The 24,648-nt window shown below is 38.8% G+C and overlaps 1 protein-coding gene across 1 annotated transcript in view; it reads left to right on the top strand.

Moving 5' to 3' along the window:
- The first annotated feature begins 7,390 nt into the window (after positions 1-7,390).
- Positions 7,391-24,648, top strand: part of il1rapl1b (interleukin 1 receptor accessory protein-like 1b) — a 184,665-nt gene continuing 167,407 nt past the window's right edge. Inside the window, exon 1 of the mRNA XM_030771900.1 lies at positions 7,391-7,472. Coding sequence (XP_030627760.1) covers positions 7,391-7,472 — 82 coding nt within the window. The remainder of the gene's footprint in view (positions 7,473-24,648) is intronic.

A 24,648-nucleotide genomic window follows, 5' to 3' on the forward strand; every position in this document is an offset into this window, starting at 1 on the left:
TTCGCTGTGGGAAGGTCCTTTGAATTTCAGCAATCTCCGGGTTGTCTGGAAAAGCGCCAGGGATCACCAACCCTCATCAGCTAGTGTGGTGTCTGACCTTCGCCAGTTGAGCAAGAAATCGATTTAAGACACATGAGAATTAAAAGAGAGAATAATGGGTGTTTTAGAATTTTGGACTGGTGCATATCTCAATGAACCTTGAAACAACTTTGAATGATTGTGGTCTATGGAGTCTGTGTCTTATTTTGTGCTTATTCTGCACTTGCCATTTCTGTTTAGAGGAGTTTTAAATCCTGTAAGTTGGTAGGAATCTTCATACACATTCCTCTTATTCTCATACATACATTTAGTAGATATCCTTGTAATAGTCATATGAAATATTAAGAGCAAAGAGCAGCTATTTCTTGGAAAAAGTAGTGCATGCCAGAGTCTAGCTCACATGGATTTGTTGGGTTTGCATATTTATGAAAATCATACTGGTGGAATTACCATGATTGCTTTAAAAGCAATTATCTGTTTTCAAATGGTACATTCATTAGTGTCTAATGTACCTTGATACAGATGAGGAATCCAAACATGTTCTAACAGATGACCATTCTCATCAGAGAATCTTGGATAAATTATCCTACAATCAAATATAATCGGATGGAATGTGCCCATAACCTATTTAAAACCCACTGGGAATCGGTATCTTAATCTCATTGTGTTGTTGATTGTTCCTTTGTCTTAAGATATACAGATGTATTATCCCACTTTCCCGAGGTTCTGTGGTTTCAAAAAGAGCAGACACGTTAAGTTAGGGGTCTCTTTCATAATGAATTTTGCTCTTTGATCCACAGGAGGAAATCAAGAGACCCCATCTGTGAATGACAAGAATGGGGGGCAGTCTCCAGGTAATTTGTCAAAATTAACTGTGGAATCACACACTGGGAGAACTGCAGGTGGCATTCACACACTGAGCGCCCTTATGCTCATTAACACTGACCTCCAGTAGCCAAGAGAATGCAGTTCACTGACTTTTAGAATTTGGACTGCGTTAAGTCAAGAGCTGGTGCCATGCCTTGTTCACTAGCAATAAAACTTCTCTTTTGGGACTTTGAGATACAGATGAGGAATCCTGTTTATGGAGGATGAGAAAACCACTTCAGTTTTTGTATTTTTTTTTTTTTTTTTTTTTACTAATTAGAGAAAGAGACACTACACAGCTTCTGTGCATTGGGGCTTTTTGTGAACACCTACTAACTGGGTGTCCTGTCCTGCCCAATTAAACGTGTCTGTGTTGTATTGTTAGCTAGTTTTCATTTGTGGCTTGGTTGTACATTGTTTTTTCTTTTCTTTTCTTTTCTTTTTTTTTTAAATTTTTCCTAAAACTGCTGTGGTACAACTCTCCTCTGCTCTGTACAAGACAAACCTTATGTCACTTATTATATAGTTTAATTACTGCTGACAAATGTTTGTTAAAATATTTGCAATTTATTTGACTTTCATCAACATTGTTAAGCTGATGTTTAATAACCCCCAAATGAGTCAAGAAGAGATATAAAAGCATATTTTGTACAATCAGATGGCATTTGACTTTTTTAAAATTTAATTTCTTAGATATTTCCTGGATTAGTCTCATTTCCATGTAATGGTATTTATGGGCACATATAACGTACAAATTCCAGGAACTGGAATATTTAATTAATGAGGTGGTAGAATGGGCAATGAAAGGATTTCTATAAAAGACTGCCTTTCTCTCTCTCTCTCTCTCTCTCTCTCTCTCTCTCTCTCTCTCTGTCTGTCTGTCTCCATCTCTTCTCCCTCTGTCTCTCATGTCTCTCTCTGGGTCTGTCTCTCAGGTCAGTTTCCCAAAAAATGTATACTTTGATAATTGTGAAACATGGTCTCTACATTTTAAGTGATACCATGAACAATAATTTTGATTCAGCTAAAAGAAGAGCTTTAAAATCTTTTGTATAACGCTGTATGGTTGCCTCAACAACTCTAAACCTATCTGCACTTCTGATCATAGCTGTTTTTCAGATGGCTTCACAGTGGTAATTGGGCTCAATAGAGCTTTCTTAATACTCTGTGTATTTTAAGATGACTGCATCATTTTGCATAACGGAAAAGAAACATTGACATTCAACACTGTAAAGCAGAGTAAATGCTCAATTTTAAGGCAGCTCTATGATTCCAGTGTGTCTTTCTGTGCTGTGAATGTGTAGCTTGGTCTGCTTTGTAAAGATGGTTCTACCTGACTCCGTTTGCTGACTCTGAAAGCCCTGTGCAGCAAGTGAGATGCGGCAGCCGATAATCTGAAATGGAATAATTCAACAAAGACCAGGATTTGCGTGTGTATGTGTGTGTGTGTGTGTGTGTGTGTGTGAGTGTTGAAGGTGTAAGGGGCGCGGTACACTTTCTCACAAATAGAAATGTTAATAACCCTCGTAGGCAGTGGGCATATCAATTTTTCACCTCACTTCGTGGAGGGGGGGGGGGGGGGGCAGCTGGTGAAAATGGTGTGTGTGTGTGTGTGTGTGTGTGTGTGCGTGCGCGTGTGTGTGCGCGAGTGTGTACTGAAACCATAGATTCCTCTGGGTACACATTGCTTCTCTTTGGCAGATGCTCCAGCTGGATAATTGCATTAGGCTGAATTCAGCAGAAAAAAAAAAATAGTGGGAAAGAGGTGAAACAAGAAGACAAGATGTGGAGGGGAGGTGGGACAAACACCAACCTGACAACAGCCAGAAGAAACAGACAGAAGAGTCGAGACAGACAGTACATTTTAGAGTCTTCCCTCCTCAACTTGCCAGGGATAGATTGCAGCGGACACCCCTAATTTTATGGTCATAGACAATCAGCAAATAGCTTGTTTGCAGCCGTCACGGAGCTCTGCAGCTGAAACTCAGCAGTGTCTCTCTTGCTCTCTCCCTCATTCCCTCATATACTGTAAGGAATAATATGGAGCTACAACATGTGCCATTATGGAAATGAGCTTGGATTTTCCAAAACGATCCCCCTGTATCAGTAATGCTATGCAAATGAGTCAAAGGACACTGATCATAGCCTTTTCTTTCTAAGCTTCATGAAAAAGTAGAAGGTAATAGCTCAAAATGTTGTAATAATAATATCACCTCGAATTTTGAACTGTGGTGATAATACCTGTTAAATGTGATTTGTTTTGTATCTTAGCTGTCAGGAAAATAAGCCTTTCAAAAGTGGCTGAAAGAAATTTTTTCTGCAGTGTATCTTCATGCTCTAATAGGTGTTAAAGTTACTAAAACAGAATTTCGATTGCAGTAGATTTTTTGCTTGCTGATTTGATTCACAGTTTGAACTGTGGCTCCTTATTCAGAACTACAGTACTGTAACTCACCAATCCCTGCACCATCTTTACAATTACCAGCAAGATCTGTTTCCTTGGAAACAACAGAACGAATGTCTTGAATATTCAAATGAAACTACTCGCATGTGTACTCGTAGATCTGGAAATGTCATGTTGTCATATTTTGAATTCTCTCATATCTCTAAGCCTTTAATCCTTGTTTATGCATTCCACATTGCAGATAGTTTGGACCTGATTATAGCCTCTTGCTCTCCCTGCATGTAAAAAATGGCCATATTTGTGAATCAGCAACACTTAAATGAGATAGGATGGAACGATTAAAACCTAATTTTTCATAAATGCCAGAGTGTATCACCTCATGTAATAAAAATTGAGTGTCTCATAATAAGGCGTGTGCGTTCTTACCTTCTTTCCCTGTAATCAGTTTTTTGGTCTCAGAGCACGAACGTTTTCTGACACACTTTGTGCTTGCATTTGGGCCTCACAAAAACGTAAGCTAATTAGAATGATAAGATTTTTTCGGTGTGTGCTGGGCGAATGAAAGGGCAAGGAACGTAGTCGTGCTTGTGAGGGTCCACACAATGGCCTGCTCAGTGAGGGATTCTACCAATGTCGTCACTCTTGGCTGTAGCCCAGTTTGGAGTGGCACCACTTAGTGTCTCCTGAGGTTTATTGTGGCTTGTTGGGGGTTTTCCCTCCGAATCATGTGTAGCGTTTTTGTCTGGCTGAAATGTCAGGTTTGAAGTATCACTGCACGATGGCAAACATGCTGATTAAGGTGACGTGCTTCTAAGTTGGATTGTCAATAACATGTCATAGGCTTGTGCTCATTTAACAGTTCTTTCTCACAGTTTCTTTCTCTCTTTCTTTCTTTCTTTCTTTCTTTCTTTCTGTCTTTCTTTCTTTCTTTCTTTCTGTCTTTCTTTCTTTCTTTCTTTCCTGTTTTGTTTCTGTTTTATTTGTTATAGGCCTAACTAACATCCTGAGATAGTCGTGTGTTTTTAACGATACAGTGGTTAGACCTTATTATTATTATTATTATTATTATTATTATTATTATTATTATTATTATTATTATTATTAGGGATGTCCCGATCCGATCTCAGAGATCGGTTGAGGCCGATCAAGGCATTTATTAACTGATCGGTATCGGCTTTACTGAGCACCACCCTAAGCCCGATCCTTTGTTTTATGTCGGCTGTTACACAGGTGTCTTAAACGGAGAGCATACTTTGTGGCGGGACACGGCTAAAATGTCTGCAGTGTGGTATGTTTTACATTGGGAAACGAAAGCACTCCAATAGCCACTTGTAATGTTTGCAGTGCGACCATTTCGCGAGGCGGTAGTAACTCAGTAGGCTACTGCCACTTTGATACGGCACCTAAAAAATAAACGTTTAGCGGAATACAGTGAGTTCACTCAGGTAACACAGGCAAAGGCTGCTAGGAAGCAACACACTTTGGAGGATATACTTTTACAAAGAGAGAGAAATTTCCTTGAGACAGCGACAAGCCAAAAAGATTGCCGGGAGGGTAATTAAATTAATCTCTTTGGATGACCAGCCCACGTGGTAGCGAACACACATGCGTTCAAATTTGGCAAATTGAGGGTTTTCTTTTAACATTTAAATTTGAATGTTTTTTAGGTCAACATACTCCGACGACATTAATCCTCAAGGCTACTAATAACAACCAAGGTATCATCTCAAAATTGAGACACCTAACGCTGTAGCTGTATGAGATGTATGCAAGTTAGCCTAAACTAACGAACACAGCAATATAGTCGCTAAACTAACGCTAAGGATTGATAACGATAGCATACAAAAAAAGAGGCTTTCAGAAGAAGTATCAACGTAACTGACAGTTAGACAACTTAGCCACTTTAATTATTGTAAGATTAAATAAAATCGAATACTTGTGTGTATTTTCTGGTATAACTCCCACAGTAGGCCTTACCCTCTGGACACTACATTTCAGACACGCTCCACCGGAGCTTTACAAGAAGGTTTACTTTTTTATTTTGTAAAATAAAAAAGTAATAATAAAAAAAATAAAAAAATAAGGAACAACTTGGCCGCAGGCAATTTTTTCTTAATGCATTTGCTATTCAGTTGTCAAGCATATACACTGAATTGGTTTTAATAACTTTAATGTACTTGAAATGTGCACTGTGCAACTGTATTACCTAGGAAAATACAAGTTTCGATTCGGGACTGTGTATCGGCAGATACTCAATACTCAAATGACTCGGATCGGGATCAGGGGCAAAGAAAACTTGTTCAGGACATCCCTATTATTATTATTATTATTATTATTATTATTGTTATTATTATTATTGTTGTTGTTGTTGTTGTTGTTTTCATGAAATACAGTGGTTTTTAGCAAATAATTTTTAGAATCTGTTTGATTTTATGTGTTAAAGAGTTTCTGAAATGAAAGCTTTGTATTAGTGTTGTAAACTAAAAGACAATAAAGCTCTCCATATGGAATGCCTTAAAATGCATGGTCCATGATCATAACCACCCTTTCCCACTACACTGAGAGTCTAATCTCATGTATTACAAGATTAATGGTTGAACAGATTGTATATAGATTACATAGAGATTGTATGTCTCTGATAAGTATAAACGTCAAAGAACAAAGTAACATGCGCTCTGACATACAGTGCACTTGGTGTCTTACACTGTTAGGGTCATAGCTGAACATGTTTATAGATAATGATAGACTCTGACATAAGAGGGAAATTTTAGGGCAAAAAGAGCTGAGCCCACTGGCAGATTAAGGCTTGTTGGAGAGCAAAGAATCTACAATCCTCAGCTTTGTCTTCTCCAAAAGCTCTTGGCAGGCAATGAGTATTCCTGGGAAAAATGTCTATTGCAACAGAAATTGTAATTTCGTTGTTGGCATATATATGGAGTGTAAAAGGACGTATCACTCAGCATGCTGTCATTGGAAATGCTAATCCCGTGAGAATGTGACTGCAGCAAGCATGCCGTGGAGTTGGGGTGGCTGAATTAATTCACATTTGTGCCTTGTGATAGCTGAATTTGGATTTTTTTTACAGAATTAACTTTCTTTTTTCAATGAACATGTCTTCATCTTTGTTGCAAAGCTTGAATGTCATTTCTTAAATATGATATTTTACCACCTTATTTTGCAGTATAAATGAGAGAGAAAGAAAGGGGGTTAGAGAGAGAGAGAGAGAGAGAGAGAGAGAGAGAGAGAGAGAGAGAAAGAGAGAGATGCACTGTAACAAATAATTCGGGATGTTCTTTCATTTTTAAAATGGTGAGATTAATTAAAACATTTACCTTGGATTTGTTCTCTGATTTCAAAAAACTGGGGAGACCTGATTGGGATAGGCAATATTTTTGATTTCATTGTCCAGCCTTTGTCAAAATGCTAAATACTCATACATTTTAAGAGCAGGACCTGGTTTCAATGGCCCAGATATGCACGAACAGAAAGTATGCTTCACATGCAGTCACTGCACAGCAAATTCTTAAATCTACTCTGAGAGAGTTCATTTTAACACTATGCTGGTGTTTATTTTGTCCCAATCTTTGCTGTGTTAATTTAACACTTTGTAAAGTGTTAATAATACAATTCAGATGCAGTGTTAAAATAACTCTATGCACAGTTAAAAATTAACTCTTCACTGGTTTCATAACTCCATAGTACGAGTTGAATCTCCAACACTTCTTGGTGACACCAATTCTCTTTTGCAATTGATTCTTTTAGTGTTGAATCCTATTTTTACAGTGTAAATTCAACTCTATATTTAACTTTTGCTTAACACCGGGAAATCAACTCTTGAGAATTTGCTGTGTGTCATTATATCGTCGATTTCAGAATCATGATTTATGTCAGTTTAACCTCATTTTCCTTTAGGACATTGCTAAATGAAACCAGACCAGTCCATACATTTAATATCAATCGACCAGTTTCCTGTACCTCAATGAGATACTTAAAAAAAAATGATTTGCTCTTGGATGGAAGAATTTGAGATAGATCTCATTCTTTTCATTTTCACCTCTAGGACAGGAAGACCGGAGAAAAATGAAAGCTCCCATTCCACTCCAGATCCTTCTCTACGCGACCGTCATCAGAAGCGTGAAAGTGGTGTCCAAAAGAGGTTCAGGTAGGACTCAGCTGCTTTATTGACACACTGACCAACAGAGCTCAATGCCACAGCTCCTCAGTGCTAGAGAGAGGTGAAAACTAGATCAGGACAGCATCTGAAAATCTGAAAATTTAGAAATCTGAATGAAGTGGATTGCAGATAACAAAAACTAAAGTCCTGGCCTGCAATTATTTATTAAATGTATAACAGCAGAGGAAGATTTCCTGGAAAAAAAAAAAAATCCTAAGTATATTTGTATATTTTTGGTAACATGAGGTTGTGGAAAAAGCAGAATTTCATTGTGGTTTCCCTAGCCATTTACCAGTACACATATAAATATGAGCTCATATTCCAGTTAGGTTGACAAGGCAGGAGAAATGTATACAAATGCCACAAGAAACCCCACATGAATAGTTAATGCCACTTCTTGTTTGTATTTAAAGCCATATATTATGAACAGTGCAAGGTTATGCTGGCATTTGTCAAACGAGAATACACAGTTGGCATTGACAAAGCGCTCCTACAGTCATAGAGACTTTCTTTTCCCACACACACACACACGCACACACACACACACACACACACACACACACAGACATCGACAGTGCCTCTCTCGCTAGTGTATGATGTTTGAACTTAAGTCCGGTCGAGCCCGGTGACTTCTTCTGCTGTGAAACAGGTGAGGTATTCTCAATGCTCTTTATGTGTCGGTATTCTCAAAGTCTTGCATGACAGGCAGGAATATCAGTTGGCCTGCTTTGGAGTGCGGAGCCAGTTCCAGATATACTGGTAGATAGTCTGTTAATGGTCTATTTGTCGTCCTCTGCCTGCCTGTGACCTCACTAATAGTGTTAGCGATTCCTACTGTTGAATGTGTTTCTTTCAAATGCTCTCTTTAACAGTTCCTACTGGTTTTCAATCAAAAGACCTTCAAAAGCCTGACTATTGCAGTTTATAATACTCTTTTTCAATAGTGGTTGTGATCCTGTTTCCTGTTCATTCTCCCTTACTGACGTAGCTGTTCTATTACAATAGAAATGGTCGTATGTTGGAGTGGTTTTTCTCATGAGAAGGATGTTGATTATTTCAGTGTTCATTCAGCTCATTTTTCTCAGTAATATCCATATGAATGAATGTCCACACAAATGTCCTGTGTCATGTATGAAACAAATTTACATAGTTTTTTTATATGATTGTATAGAATGGTATACTTTTTATATTGTGGATCCATGCTCTGTTTCTGCGGAAGTCTCGTGGAGAAACAACTGCATTTTTTCATGCGCACTGTGTGGTCGCGCTGCAGAGTTATTGTCTATGTGCATGGCAGAAACATGTGAGAATGGTTGTTTTCTCCTGTACCTCTCTCTTGTCTCTGTAATAGCCATGAGTGTAGAGGTGCAGAAAGGTGTCCCGAATCATGCCGAGGGCCAGATGGCCCCTTTCGTTGCGGGGAGCGGGATTCTACGCTGGTGCCATTATCAGGACTAATCTGGAACAGCAGGGTGTGACGGGATGGCATATTGGAGGTGTCGCGTGGGAACATATTCAACGTGGGGCAGGGGGGAACATATTGAAGGTGGCACGGGGGGGGGGGGGGGGGGGGGGGGGGTTGTAACACAGTGGATGAGGTGATTGTGGTCCCAGACGAGGAGATCTTGGAAAAATGTAATGGGTGCCGACAGAAATGAGCAGGCTTCCCTGATGGGACCCCCTAGGATTTGTACAAAATAAGCATGTCTCCAAAAAAAAAGAAGAAAAGAACAGATCTTAATGGCTCCCTCACCAGGTCTTATGTTCTGCAGGAAAATAAGATTTTCACTGAATCTTTTTTTTTTTTTCCCACAGACGCTTGATAATGGATGTAATTAGATTAATATTGGTAGAAAAAAAATGACCAGGCTGTTTAAGGACTGCCAGAGTGCCCATAAATTGTTAGATGACCCACCCACAGCACCCATATGTGCCATTTTGTCACTGCATTCCCTCTTGGGTCATAAGGTGACCTTTAGTGGTATTTATTTGCAGTAATATGTAGACTGAAAGGTCAGTATCGTATTCCGCCCATTAATCATGAGGACTTCTGTGATTTTCTCCACTTCATGTCAATTTAGGAAGCTTCCTTATCCATTTCATGATGGTAGTGTGAGCCCAGTTTGAAACAGAAGCATGTAAAATGTTTTGAAAGGTACTGTTATAGAGACATTTTTGGAGCGTAGTAATGTGTCGTCATTCACTGGAGACTTCACTGTTTTTTCCCCTCCGTGTGCATATTGGACACGGTCATTTTGCTTTAGGTGTATGCTAGGTTAAAGGTATTTTTTTGTTCTCTTTTTTTCCGACTGAAGTCCCTAGGGCTGTCTCCCAGGTGGCGGTTGAGCTCAGCCTGGGGAGGGGATTGGAAAGCTAGCCTGTAATAAATGAAATCTTGGCATGGTCTGTTCAGAGCTGGTCCATTGTTCTCCCCCCTATTAGGGGTGTGTGTTGGGTTTGCTATAAATCACCATGTTTGCTTGAGATGTGCTGTAAATCCCAGTTAGACCTGGTTGAATCGTTTAGTTTTTCATTACGGTTATTCAACCAAAGCCAGACCTAGATGCTAAATCTTCACCCTTAGTCAAGTGCTTGTTCACCCTCAATTGCTCCTCAGTGAGACCACTGAAGTTAACCAAATAATATCTGCACTTAGTAAAGCACTGTAATGCTTCTTTGCTGAGGATGTTAAAAATAGATCAAATTATTAATTACAGCTAACATTTTTTGAGAATTAACCAGTGAAATCAATTTCCATACTGTTAAGTGCTGTAAATTATTAGCCAAGAGAGTGCAACATCTTCCACTTTCTGCAAATTATAATTATTTTGATTCTGAATTTCCCTAATTACTTCTAGATGTGTTTTATCTGGATGGCTGCAAAAATGTATAAATGCATGAAGATTAAGAATATCTTTTTGCAAGCACACACACACACACACACACACACAACCACACACACAGGTCCAGCCAGGTCAGCAATACACAGGTATATTTCCAGATTTCTCATCTGTCCAGCCCTCCTGCTGTCAGTTGTATGGAACGCGCTGATATTGAGTGAACGCTTGACCGAACAGCACAATTATGTTTTTTGCTTAATGCAGCAGAGTGCATCTAGGGAAAAAAAAAATCATCATTACTGATTCTAAGTGTGAGAAAATAATGTGTGTTCTTAGGTAATCTATGATAATGATTTTGTGGAAATGTACAAGAATGAAAGGATATCTGCATGTTTAGAGTCTTGTAGTATGGTATGATCTTTTGAGTTAGGTTCAGACTGCCTTTTGAACCCAGTAATTGGGGAAAGGCTTTGCGTAGAGACATAAGAGATTCCTTTGGCTGCCAATGGGATGAAAGGAGTGGGTTCCTTTGACATTTGTACAAAGAGGTAATTTTTCACCCTACCACTGGAAGGCCTGTAAAAACCTCACCTATTTCCACTAGTCTCTGATACCATTTTAATTCATTTCTATATAACCCCGTAATCCTTCATAAAACCTTGGAAATGATCTCTGGGAATATAAACTAGGTGGGACAGTCTGAGGTTTACCTGTGTTACTCAGTAGACCTTTGCGAACACAGACACATACACACACACACACACATACACACACTCACTCACACATACACACACTCACTCACACATACACACACTCACTCACACACACACACACACACACACACACAGACACACACACACACACACACACATACACACACACACACAGCTTTCTCTATAACTTTACAGTATATACTGCATGAATATTAATGAAGAAGAAAAAACACAGCACAGATCTGGCATCTGGCTCAGTTAGTTTGGACACAGGTATCAATTCAAAGGCTGCATAGTCACACTAGAAATGAGTTTGTGTAGTTTCACCACCTTGAATAACAAACAGGCACATTTTTACAAAACAATGCTGATACAGTATTTCATATTCTGTTGTTTTGCAGGAATATTTGACATTTTGTAATATGACTGAATACAACCCCTTCTCCTATATTGGAATCCAGTTAAGTGCTTGTACTAGTAAACATTACCTCTGCCTTGCCGTCCATTGTGATTTTACTGAAATCACAATACCCATTCATTTGTCTTCAAGGTCAGTTCTGATCCTAGGTGTACATCATTAAGCACCATCTGACAGCACAATGAGACGCTAGACATTCTGCATTAAAACACAGGACTTATTAATAATTTGCCAATTAATGTAACCTACACAATGAGGTAAGAGCTTTCCATACCATCAACTTGGTTTTTTAGACATCTTTGATAACTAGACATGACATAGCGTTAACTTGCTTCATTGGTATTGAACAGTGCAGCATGCAGCTCTAAGCAATATGCTCACTTTGCTTTGGCAAGATCATTATCCCCACAGAAAAAAAGTTTGAATCAAAAAGAATAAATCATCTAATAATCAGTGATGTACAGGCCACATATGTATCTCTGCTAAACCATTGCATCTTGTAAGTATGTTTTGTAATAATACCATTCAATATTAAACTCTAAGTGGAGAAAGACCAGAGCATTGCTTGGGAATGATTTAAAAATCAATACAACCTAGTGTTATATGGGATAAATATATATAGGTCAAAATTAACAGCAGATGCAACATTGTTCACTGGCATGAGGAACATCTTAACTTGAATGAGTTTTCATTGATCAAAACATCACCTTCCTTCATCACATCCTCATTCTATCGATTTACTAGGTAAGTAGTAATGTTTTACTATGTGTGATCAATACGTTGGTTAATTAAATAGTATTAAGCTTAATACACAAATTATGTCAAGGGTATTTTAGACAGACTGATACTAAATTATTTAATTTGGCTAATAAATTTGGCACAAGATTTGGGTTTTGGAACACATTGAAAACCTGGCCATTTTCCTCTGGACAATGGTTAATGCAAAGTGTGCATCTACAGTGTCCTGCTCTCTTTTTGTGTACAGTTGTCTATGGCCAAATACAGATCGCCCTCTTTCGATTGTTACTTCAGTATTTTTATCCTGATGGATAATCTCACTTTTGAAAAGCATACATTTGGCTTGAAAGCAAACATTTCCAAACATACCAAACCTTTATGACAAAACTGCCATATATAAGGACCACTGAACCATGAAAATATAGGTTTTTTGTTTTGTTTTGTTTTGTTTTGTTTCGTTAAAACCAGTGTTGTTAAAACTTGTTCAGACATCAACAACATGCTGTGCATCAGTCCTTAATGAAGCACAGTTTCAAGCTGATCTCTGGCAACTCACTGAACTCTTGTTCTCTTTCTGTTTCACACTAAGTGAATATGAAGTCAAGAATTTTTTTTTATAATATGGATCAATTGTAATACAGTTTCACAATGATCCAGATAGTAACTAGTATCTGTTTATTGTGACTGTATGGTGGACCAAATCAAATTTGAGTTGTATGTGCATTAAAATACCTGCAAAGATGAGGAAAACAGATAACATCTGGACAGGTTAGCCTTGAGCAAAATGACTTCAACCTGATGAATTTTAATTGGCATTGACATTAATGTTATGTAGGAGAGATCGTGGTTCTTAGAAAACTCTTCAGCAAGCAAAGATGTTAATGTTCTTTTGACATCAGTGTCAAGCAGAAGCAGTCAACATTGCCTTGGGGTAAATAGCTATCAGAAATCCCTCCATATCTTCAGACAACAGCAGTAGGTTTCATATGGGAACTGCTGTCATACTGTTTGCCTTAGGTGACAGGTCACCAGTTTCCATGTTCTTGCTGGACACATTAATGAAATTGATGGCATTGTTCATCCTCAAAAATTCCCAGTTATGTGGAAACCTACAGTTGCCTTGGTCACGGCCTGTTGGATGAACTCTGTCACTCATCATTTTGTAAACAGCTTTGTGAAACTGCTATTTTCAAGATTCCAGATACCTCAAAGAATCTGAGAATTCCTTAACAGTGATGAAAGCATTCTTGATTTCTCAGTGGAATGCTTTTCTTTTTAAACCATTCCATTGTGTTATCTTCAGCAACACTGGACTTATACCGTAGTTGTTGCTGCTCAACTGTTGTTTTTTTTTTTTTTTTTAGTGTTTACTTGCCTTGTACAAATAGTGTTTTCTGCTCAGGTTAATGCCTCTAGTTACAGTCCTTACATGCTCATTGCAACAACCACCAATGCTGGCTTCCTATTAAGCTGGCTTCCCAATGGCCGGACCACATATATTCACCTTCACACTTCTTCACAGCATGTTTACTTTTACTCTTACACAATTTTATGCTTTGTTGTAGTTTTGCAGGAAACATCAAGGACATCCTGACAGTCTATTAAATTTACAGCATTAACAAAACTGACTTTTTACAGTTGGAGAAGATGTCACGATCAATACATCAGTTAAAAATGGATTCCTCTCTGACCCAAGTGGTGCTACTTGCAGTTTGACCAATAAAAAAAGAGGCATTAATTGGAAAAGACAGTGATTTTTAACAAGGGACGTCAGCACCACACAAATTCAATTAGAGCTGTTCAGTTGACTTTGTAATTGATATTAAAGGATGTTAAATATGGCACTGAACTGTCAGCAATGACAAGTGGAGGTTATTTCCCATGAGAAAGGGAGATGCCCTTGGTATAAGGTCTGCTGTATTAATGGAAGCAATGTGTTTGAGCCATAGGGAGAGAGAGAGAGGGGGAGAGGGAAAGAGAGAGAGAGATATCACTAGGCATTAGTGTTGTACTGTTGTGCAAACAATTAAGAGTACTTCAAAAAATGCTGTACAAAGAATTAAAGAGTACTTTAAGAATGCTGTGACTACTAGGTTAAAGACAAAGATCTTGTTCTTCCTCCAGACAATTGAGTGAAGTCTGTGCAGCAGTCTAAGTGTACCTGTGACGCTAAAATACAGAGATTCACGAGTATTCCACAACAGGAAGTAAACAAATGAGAACGGATGGCACTTCCTTCTATAGCATTTCTAAGGCTGTGGATTGTTTCCGGCCTTTTTAAATGAAGGTGGCATGTGCCTGAATAGGTCTTTAGACTCATAACCTTCATACTACTTTCATTACTGAGACTCAGGAAGACAGTGTGTCGCAAGCGTATGGTGACACAATTGGAACAAATAAAATCTGCGTGTGCCAGTTTTCAAAGTAGGGGATCTATTCTACAAATTAATTTATAATTAGATTTTCCCCTTGGGTCAATTCCTTCAATTCCCTACCAGTTGCTATATTGATTCCTGTTTCCCAATGCATAATCTCCACTCTCCACCATTTATATTCTTAGTTTTATTGAGAGCCATATTTCCAAGCTTTTATTTTGGTACCTATATCTGTAGGCTCCCACTGATGGCTCATCCATTGGACTTTATGTGTGAGATGACATTTGAGCTTCTCACGTTGGGTTTCTGTCGATATGCTCTTCATGTTCTATTGATCTGCATCCTCCTGATGCTCTTAGCATTCAACACTAATGATGATAATCATAATAATTAGTAAATAGGATCATTTGAAATTGCTGTAATCCAGCTGTTTGGCTTTTAGCCGCATTTCTTTCTGTGACCATGTATCACACGTGTGGACACACACACACACACACACACACACACACACACACATTTGCATGGGCGCAAACACGCACACACTCGCACATGCACACACACAGCTGTTGTCCTCCTTCAGCCCTTCAGTCAATATTCCCATACCTTCTCTTCATAGTGAAGGATAACCATGGCTGCACTACAGGCTAACAGAGGGAGAGATTGATTACACACATATGATATTGGAAATGAAATGAAGGGCTGGTTTTCCTCTCAGTGCTGTTCACTTAGCCAAGCCACTGGACACGCTGCCAAGCCCTTTAGCCTGATGGCTACATGGGTATATATGGCCAGAGAGAGAGAGAGAGAGAGAGAGAGGTAGCTTAGGGCCATTTATCGCTGCAAAAAGCTGGTCAATCTGTAGATTTTTTTCACAGTCTTACCCCTATGATAGTGTTGCCATGAACAGCGAGGCCATAACAAATTGGCAGAGAAGTGGATGACAAGGATTACTGCAGCAGTTTGCCAAAGATGGTCTGAGAAGGGACAAATTATGCTTCAAATTCCAAACACACCAGATGCTATAAGACAATAGCTGTTTTAGAGATTGTTAACGGGAGATCCTAACGGAATAGAATGGCAAAATATATGTGGCAAAAAACCCGTGCAACTTCATCATTTACTTGATGTGTGGTTCTGATTGTAAACGGAATGCAAAAATTTGTCGTTCACACATACACATACACTCGTTGACACATGCAGTTGATACCAGTGAAAAAACAACATACAAAACCGACTCCCAACATTTGGTTGCAGACCAAAAAATACATCTTTTCCAGTGGCTGATGAGCCTCTGATCCTCATTACCATAACATGATTTTTTTCTTCTCTTTCTGGTTTTATTTGTCTGCCTCTGTGAACATGGCAAATGAAAGAAATGGCCACATAGATGAATCCTAGAAGTTTATTCCTGTTTTTTCCAGTGACTGCATAGGTAAATTGCTTTCTTCTTTCTCAGGACTTTGACAGAAAATCAGCGCTGGCATGCTTAGGGGACATGATTCAACAATTTTCTGAGACGAGCAGACAGAGAGTTGGAACGCACTGTAGATTTTGTGGTTGGAGGAGCACGTCTGATAATCAATACAAAAATGTGTCTTTTTCTCCAAGGAAAAACATCTCACTGTTCACATCTCCCGCCTAATATTTTGTCAGATGAGGGATCGGTCTCGATGAGTTGCTTGGAAGTAATGGTCGAAGATGAAAAGAATGAAACTCAGGAGAGAGCTAGTACATAGTGTTTGCTCATTTCTCCCCAGCCGATTTTTCACCTTTTCAGAATGAGAAAAACATCTGTTCGTATTTTAAAAAAAAATACGCAGCACGTTGTTCCTCTATATTCTAGCCGCCTCATATTCATACCCGCAGCTTCGCCGCTCAGTGGCATTATAAACACCAGTGCAGCAGCAAAACAAAACCTCATCAACAGATCATTTTCAAAGTGAAATAGATTACTATTGTGAAGGGCTATGAAACTTGTGACTCATTTTGCTGGTACATCACTCCTCCATTGTTTTTGCCTCCTCGCTTCTCCTTTTGTGTTTCCCTCTGTCTCTGTTTGACCAGACTGGTCTTTTATGGCGAGAACAGTTCGTATTCAATGTGGGTTTGTCATCTTCACATTGTCATTCGCTGCTCCGTGTCACCAGCGTCTTGGGCAGGATCGTATACTTCTGTGTAGTACATGATTAACCAGTTGCTTGAGCTTGATTCCCTGTTAGCCCATATTCAGTTCTACTTGCACAAGCTGCAGATATTTGAGATACCTTTTCTCTTGGCGAGGATATTGTGTTTAAAAGGCAATTTTTAGAGATGTTTAGTAGGACCAGCTTGTTATTAACGTTCATGTTCATGGCTAAATCAAATTGGACCGATTCACTTTACAGTAGGTCATTTTTAAAGAATATCTCCCAATAACAGGCCCTACATTTCTGACTTCTGAGCAGTATTTCCAAGTGACTGAAAAAGCCCTCTTGCAGTTCCATTGTACAATGGGATATACACTGAAAGGATTGATCACTTACAAGGCTAATTAAACTAATGGATTTGTCTTGCTTTTCTCAGGCTGCTTTAAACCACAAAGGTGTCACTCCATTTCCCCAGTAATGCAGCGTTAGAATAAAGAAGGAAAAAAAACAACATGAAAAAAAAAATGCTTGTGAACCTAAAATTTTGCTTTGATGGGGATAGTGGTACCACTTAAAAGGTTGTGTTCTGAGTTCTCCTCCAACATCTGCTACTCCTTCATCACACATGCTCTTAATGTTCAAGTGTTTTCACAATAGACCAATTTCAAGATGACCTAGTAAATGTATCTCTTAGTGTAATAGAAAATTACGTGTGCCCATGACATAAGCAAAGGGTAAATGTTAGGTGGTGGTGAATGCAATTATGTTATGGTTGCATACATGTTTGTGCTAATCAGCGTTTCAGACACACTATAAGTTTGTCCTGGAGAGGTTAATAGAGGCTGAATTGAAGCATTTATCATTATTTTGCATTTTGTTGCTGCATGGACATATGTTAGCTTGCTATTTCGACTGTCACTCATTTTTTTTTTTTTTAATTCGCTTGATCTGCGTTGATTTTAACGGGTGTAAACAAGTAGAAAGTGCCACGAATGCAATATTTGGCTGATGACAGAGCAGCTCTGAGATGCAAATGTGTGCCTGTATGGAATGGCTTTTCATGGATTTCCTCACATGCAGAGACTTTTTGTTCAGTCAAGAAATCCCATATTCAGGACATAAACAGGCATCTCAGCCATAGCTCTTAGAAATGGAGATAAATGGAGAATCATTCAAGCCTCGTAAATGTATTCAGAACAGAGAGCCTTCCACACTTGGTATTTGTGGCCAATTCTCAGGATTATATGTGTTGTTGATAATGAGCTTTCAACAGGGAAAGGATTCAGATATGGAGGAGGCCATTACTGCCTTCGCTCGACGCCTAATTGCAGAAAATCCAGTCCAGCTTTCAAAAATCAAATGGTATGAAAACCAAGAAATACAGGAGGAATGTTCATACAATAAAAATGAATTTTCTCTTTCACTCACTTAAAGTAGTTTTAATGAGAGGCATTTTTCTTTCTTTTTTTTTTTTCTTAACTGAGCAAGGGTGTTACTCCGTGTTTTTATACGCTAGCACAGCTTGGTGGTGTTGTATTGTATGGCTTTTTCAAGACGACGACGCGTGTTTGTGAGAGGTGGTTTCTTTCTCTCTTCTCTCTCTCTCTGTCTCTGTTTCTCTCTCTCTCTCTCTCTCTCACACACACACACACACACACACACACACACGCTATTCCTCTCCTTCTGTACAGTCTCTCATGCGGGCAACAGTGACAATGATGACTGGTGTCATTGATTGCTACAGCATTGTTACAGACGCCCAGGGGGATGGCAGGGAGGAGCGTCTCTGACAATTATTACCTGTTGCATTCATATTTCACTTCATTCTCGCGCTCAGACACACACACACACACACACACACACTCACTTTTGACGACTCACTCTTTTTGCTATCCTTTCCACTTCATGGCAATGACTCTCACTCCCTCTTTCCTGGTTAAGGAATCACATGAATTCCCTATCTGAGTAAATAGAGAGCCAAGTCATGCATACCAACAGCAAATCACAGTCACTATTGCAACGTTGACACAGTTGCTGGTATATTACAACATATTGTATTATGTTAATACTGATCTTTGCTTGATGCCTCAGTAAGGAACCATGTTTGTTTTTTTTTCCTCTGTGATAGGACAGTTTGTATCCATGCAATGAAACTACTGACAAGATTGCAGGAAACATAAGAACCTCAGGGCTTAATCATGAACTGATCCACCAATGTCTCAATTACACAATTATCTCCTGCTGTTTGACTTCTCTGATTTTTAATTCAAGCTCCACAGGGAGAGCAGAGGATATAATATTACTTCAGTTTCATATTGACAGAAGCATTCAGAACACTTTTACACACCGTTTTGACGTTCATACAAAAAGTAAAATGATTCTGTCTTGAACATGGAAAAAGGGATTGTACTTAATTGTTTATGAAAGTCTTTGCTTCTTGTGTAAAAAATAAATAAATAAATAAAAATAAATAAATAAAATAAAAAAACCTTCCTCAACTATGTCGCAATTTAGATAGACTGTAATTAGCTAGGTATTTCTGATTTATATAACACAGTCATCATTTTAATTATATCTTTTCACTCTGACAACTTGTTGGCCTCTCCACCGTTGGTGTTTATCATCAGAACAGCCATCATCTGAAAAACACACTCTGGCTAAAATCTCTCTACATTCCACAAGTTTGTCTGTCTGTGGGGAAGTTTTATAAATGAAGCAGCCACTGAAAACACAAGCATTGTGCGAGTCAGGGATCAGTGATAGATACTCCATGGTCGATATCATGTTCTTTTTTATTTGAAATGGTAATGTATTCTTTTACCCCAATTAATGGCCGATTTGTTTTCTTTCTGTCTGTCTTTCTTTGTGACCGTACACTGCCTTAAAATACCAACATTTTACCTTATAACCACTCAAAATGTGATAGGTAAGTTAAGTACACAGAGAATGCAATTATGTGTAGTCTCAGTGGCGCCACTCCTGTGGTTCACCAGATCTTCTACTGGTAATCACTGAGACTCTCCTCTCCCCAAATAGACATGTTTTGTTATAAAATCACTATTGAGAAAAACTGCTATTGTTCCTCCTTTTGTCTTTTATTGGCTATGGCTTTGATGTAACGACAACAGTGTTATGAAGATAAAGTGTTTGCATATGTTTGAATAAATTTGCACATGCACAAACAATGTTAGCACAGACTGAGAGAGAAAAATTTTGCAGACTGCTGTTTGTGTTTGTAAACCACCCACTTTCAAATGAATGCGCACACACATGCAGTTTTTAAGCTCTCTAAAGCTCAACATCTGATTGCTCTTTCCTAGTTTTATGTTTGTTTTGTTTGTTTGGCTTTCTTTTTTTTTTCATTACATTAGGATTATGGAGTCAGTGGATATAAGTGTATGCATTATAGCATTATTAACTTATTGCAAAAATCGCTGAGACTATTAGCTCTAAGCTCCAGATTCCTAAAATACACTCTGTTGTTGATGTTTGTCTGATTACCATTGTGTATTGCACATTTTGTTGATTTTGTAACATTTAAGACCTGATGTAATGGATTCATTTTTCAACTGCAGGATTGTTTGCAGTAACATGACGCAGTGGGATTTGCTTGAAATTAAGAATTGCAACTGTCATAGCGCAAAGCAAGATCTTGTTAATCAGATGTGCAAAGGGTATAAAATGATATGACTTCACCCAGCTGGATAGAATAGAAATGAGGTTTTTAGTGGTAGTGGGTCACACCATGTGCGTGCGCTTAATGACAGTCTATGGCTTTGTGTCCAGTTGGGGGTAGGGTGAGGTGGGGGTATTTTACATGAGGGTGGAGGGCATGGGCCAAAGCTGGTATTGATGATGTGGCAGTTGGCCTTTTTTAAACATACATCATAAATAATTCCATTCATAACCAGAAGTTAAATTTGTTCTGTGGGTTTTCAGTTCTAGCAGTGATATCAACTGTGAAGCAACCCCCTTCCTGTCTCTTAAGTCATGTTAACGCATTTACACCCGTGAGCAGTGCAAATACACCCCGTGGGTCATGTTTAAATATGCATTGTTTATGTTTACGTACCAAGGGCCTGAATGTGCAACATGCAAATGATTCCATCTAGCGGCAGTGTCACTACTTTACTGTCCTCACTTTATCACAGATGTCACTAAACGGATACAAGTTGTTCATACACTGATAACAGGAGAATATCTGGAGAGCTGTATTTATTTGTGTGTGTGTGTGTGTGTGTGTGTGTGTGTGTGTGTGTGTGTGTGTGTGTGTATGTGTATGTGTGTGTGTGTGTGTGTGTGTGTGTGTGTATGCGTGTGTATGTGTGTATGTTCCCCTGGTGTATTTTGTGCCTGTGTGTTATGTGTGTATGTTTGTTTTTCTGTCTTATCCTCAGTATTGGCGCAAACTTACCAAAAATATATTTATGATTCTGTTTCAACTTAGCTGCCTCTGAGTCATGTATGTCCCTTAAGCCTTTCAGTATTGAAAATGGCATGTTATTTAGCTGTGACTGGATTGTTGTTTGCAATTCAGTGGTGCATCCTCTTGCCCACATTGGCTTGTTATAACTACTGTTGCCCAGTCTTCCACCACAGCAGACTGGTGTCCGCCATCTCGTTACGCTCTGTCCAGTACCCTGTTTTCTTTTACAGTTCAATTCTGTGTATGTTTAGGATTGGATATATAGAGTAAAAATTAATGGTGTTTTTAATGTGTAGGCTATACTACACTATTCTATATTACCACTATGCTACTGTACTATAGAAGTCAAAAACAGGCCTCAGAGAGTTTTTTTTCTTTACTATTTCTTGTATCAGTTTCAATGATTGACACTGTATTAGAAGTAAAGTTGCATGCTGAGTTTTTAGGCAGAAAATTTCAAATTAGTGGCAGCTATCTGTGAGTAGTTAGACATCCAGTCTGACTTAAGGGTAATTGGTATGCATGGATTAAGAAAAGAAGCCTTCAAAATGAAGAGAGGTTTTGTGTTTTATTTATTTATTTATCAAATGCAGTCATTCTCTGTGTGACTCAGCTCTTAATTACAGCTTCTCAAAGGCTGTGACTCTGAATAAGCCCATATATGAAATATACCACTTCATGAATATGTAACAGTGATGTAACCAGTCACTTTGTTTTAAAGTGGATGCGATACAGGCATACATACCAATATACACTCTCTCACGCACATACACACTCACTCACTCACTCACTCACTCACACACACACACACACACACACACACACACACACACACACAAACACCAATACTCATGGTGTTTGTGCACCTGGGCAACATTTACACAAAGAATGGTAATGAAAACATTTTAAGCTAGAAAATACTACTACTACTACTACTACTACTACTACTACTACTACTACTACTACTACTACTACTAATTTATATAAAACTATGAGTACTTATAAAAATTATAATAAAAAAAATACAATACATTCTCACTTACTTTTCAACTTGAGTGGTTTATTGAATTGATCATTTTGAAATCAGCTCTGTCTTGAATAAATCTCATATAAAGAGTACACAGTTAAACTGGAGTGTATATAAACAACTTTGAAAGGCACATTCATCATTCATTTAGGCCTTTCTGAATCTGTAAATTACGGCCAAGTTCAGAGAAATCATGACTCACTGGAATGGCAAAATCTTCAAGAACAATATTATTTTAATCAATGACATATCTTGTGCTCGTCAGACAACACTAAATGGATGGCATAAAAAGTTTTCATAAAATGTGTTTAATCTCTTCCTGTACATGTTTGCAACCATCAAGAATCCCACAGAGGCAACCAGTGTGTGTGAGAACCTACTGGGATGTGGTAGACTCAATAATTCCCCTTTTAAAAATTGTGAATGCAGGAAGTTTTAGAGCACGGCAGTTGACGAAGTGTCAGTTGTCGTCAGGTCTGTCAAGCTCACAGCGTGTGGCCCCGTTGATTGTGCTCTTTAGAAAAAGTTTGAAAACAGGCTCTCCGGCCGTACACATTTTCTGTTCACTGAAACCCTCCTTTCGTCTCTCCTTTTGAACACTGCGTTCTTGTTCTCTTTATGAACCTTCTCTTTGGAGGCTACTGAAGGAGCTAGAATTGGTTAAAGCACAATAAACCTGTTCTGCAACATGCAGAAACCAGAGAGAACCTTTATTGGGCAGAGGGGCACCAGGCCAAATCGGGCTTTTTTGTCCTTTTTCGAGGCAAAACGGCAGAGGGGACGCTAGGAGGGAGAGAGAGAGAGAGAGAGAGAGAGAGAGAGGAGGTCGGCTTTGTGAGCTACTGTGGCAGAGTGATGTGCAGTTGGAGAGTTGGAAACCACCCAGGCCGGTCTCCTTTCTGTAGGCAGTGTCCTGGAACAGGGAGCTTTCTCACCAGTGCTCTGTGACTGACTGAGATGGGAAAGTGCCATTCACTGCTAATTCTTTCACGCCTATTAGAATGGAAAGGAAATTACCTGGGATTTCCCCCCCTTTCAATAAGACATTTTTCGGGTCAGCCGTCCTGTCTAGATGTTTCTCTTCATTTCATTGTTGAAGTGCTTTCAATGGTGCTTTTTAATTGCTCTGTGTAGCGTCTGCTTGGATCGGTCATCTCTCAACTCTTCCAGCTAAACGCTGAAGAACTCTTGTTGCTCAGCACAGAACTGTTGAAACCCCAAAAATCGCCCATAATGGAATAAATTAGATTTATTCTCATGTCTGCCTCAACACACTTCTCTGTCAATTTTATTGTGTCGTATTTATCCCCCCCCATATACATCTTCGGCGATTATTACTTCTTTTATTCAATATTCCCTATCATTAAAATGGCAGAAGATGCTTGGTGATTTCCCTGCTGTGCTCAGATCAATGAATTCTGCTTATTAATTAAGTTCCTGTGTCAGATCAAAGGCTTTCCTTTGAGTTCAGTGTGTCTCTCAGGTGCTGTTTAATCAACCAATACGAGAGCTGTTGTGGCGATGCAGTCCTCAGGGTTCAGCGTGATGGAACAGACAGTGGCCTTGGCTAAGGCACTTGTCAGTAATTTACAGGACAGTCATTCATTCATTTCTCTGTTTATATGACACAGAGTGACGGAACATTACAGGATTGTAAAATTGAATTAGAGGTAAAGTTCCCACTTGGTGCATTTTGATGGCTATGAAACCCTTTATGGTCCTCTGTGGTCTTTTCAACAGATTAGATTCCGTTAATGTGGAAAACATAAATAATCCCACCTCTGGCTCATAAGACCAGCGGGTCATATACTTGTATTTGCAATGCAAAGAAATTGGTTTGAAACAACTGGTTGAAGTCAGAGTACCCATGGAAAACTGAGCCTTCTCTTTATGTTTGATAGACCTTGAATAGAGTGTCAAATTGGCTGTTAGGCTTTAATCCTGCAGTGCACTTTATCAGCCAAAATCTGTGGGGGTCCTCAGAGTGGTTTGTCCTTCATAAGCATTCAGAGTGTTTGAATATCGCATATATTACCTATGTTTTCAGTAAGCAGCTGCCACTCAGCCAGATGAGAACACTCGATCTGTCACTTCTCAATATAGTTGCTTCTTTTAATCGGCAATGATGTCACGATGAATTAATTTATCTTTTTTTTTTTCTTTTTTTTTGCCCTGTTCCTCTGTCTGGTCCCAGCTGCTGTCCGTTCATTGTAATTTTCTTGATATTTCTCTGGCAATCATTCACGATGGTTAATTAAAATCTCAGTTCAACTTGATTTCTGTGTAAAAAAAACACACAAAAAAAACAAAAACATGAATGATACTCTTCATTAAGCATCAGTCTCTGGTTTCATTTGAGTATTTTTCCTCTGTTGTGTTACTTATATGGCCAGTGCCATTCACGATTCAACGAACAGGTCCGTTTCTGCAGAATTACCATGCGTCTTTGACTTAACTGCGGTCCAAATGCAAACTTTCTTTTGAAGGAAGTCTTGTTCTTT

This window comes from Chanos chanos, chromosome 4 (assembly GCF_902362185.1).
Source record: "Chanos chanos chromosome 4, fChaCha1.1, whole genome shotgun sequence".
Classification (NCBI taxonomy): domain Eukaryota; kingdom Metazoa; phylum Chordata; class Actinopteri; order Gonorynchiformes; family Chanidae; genus Chanos; species Chanos chanos.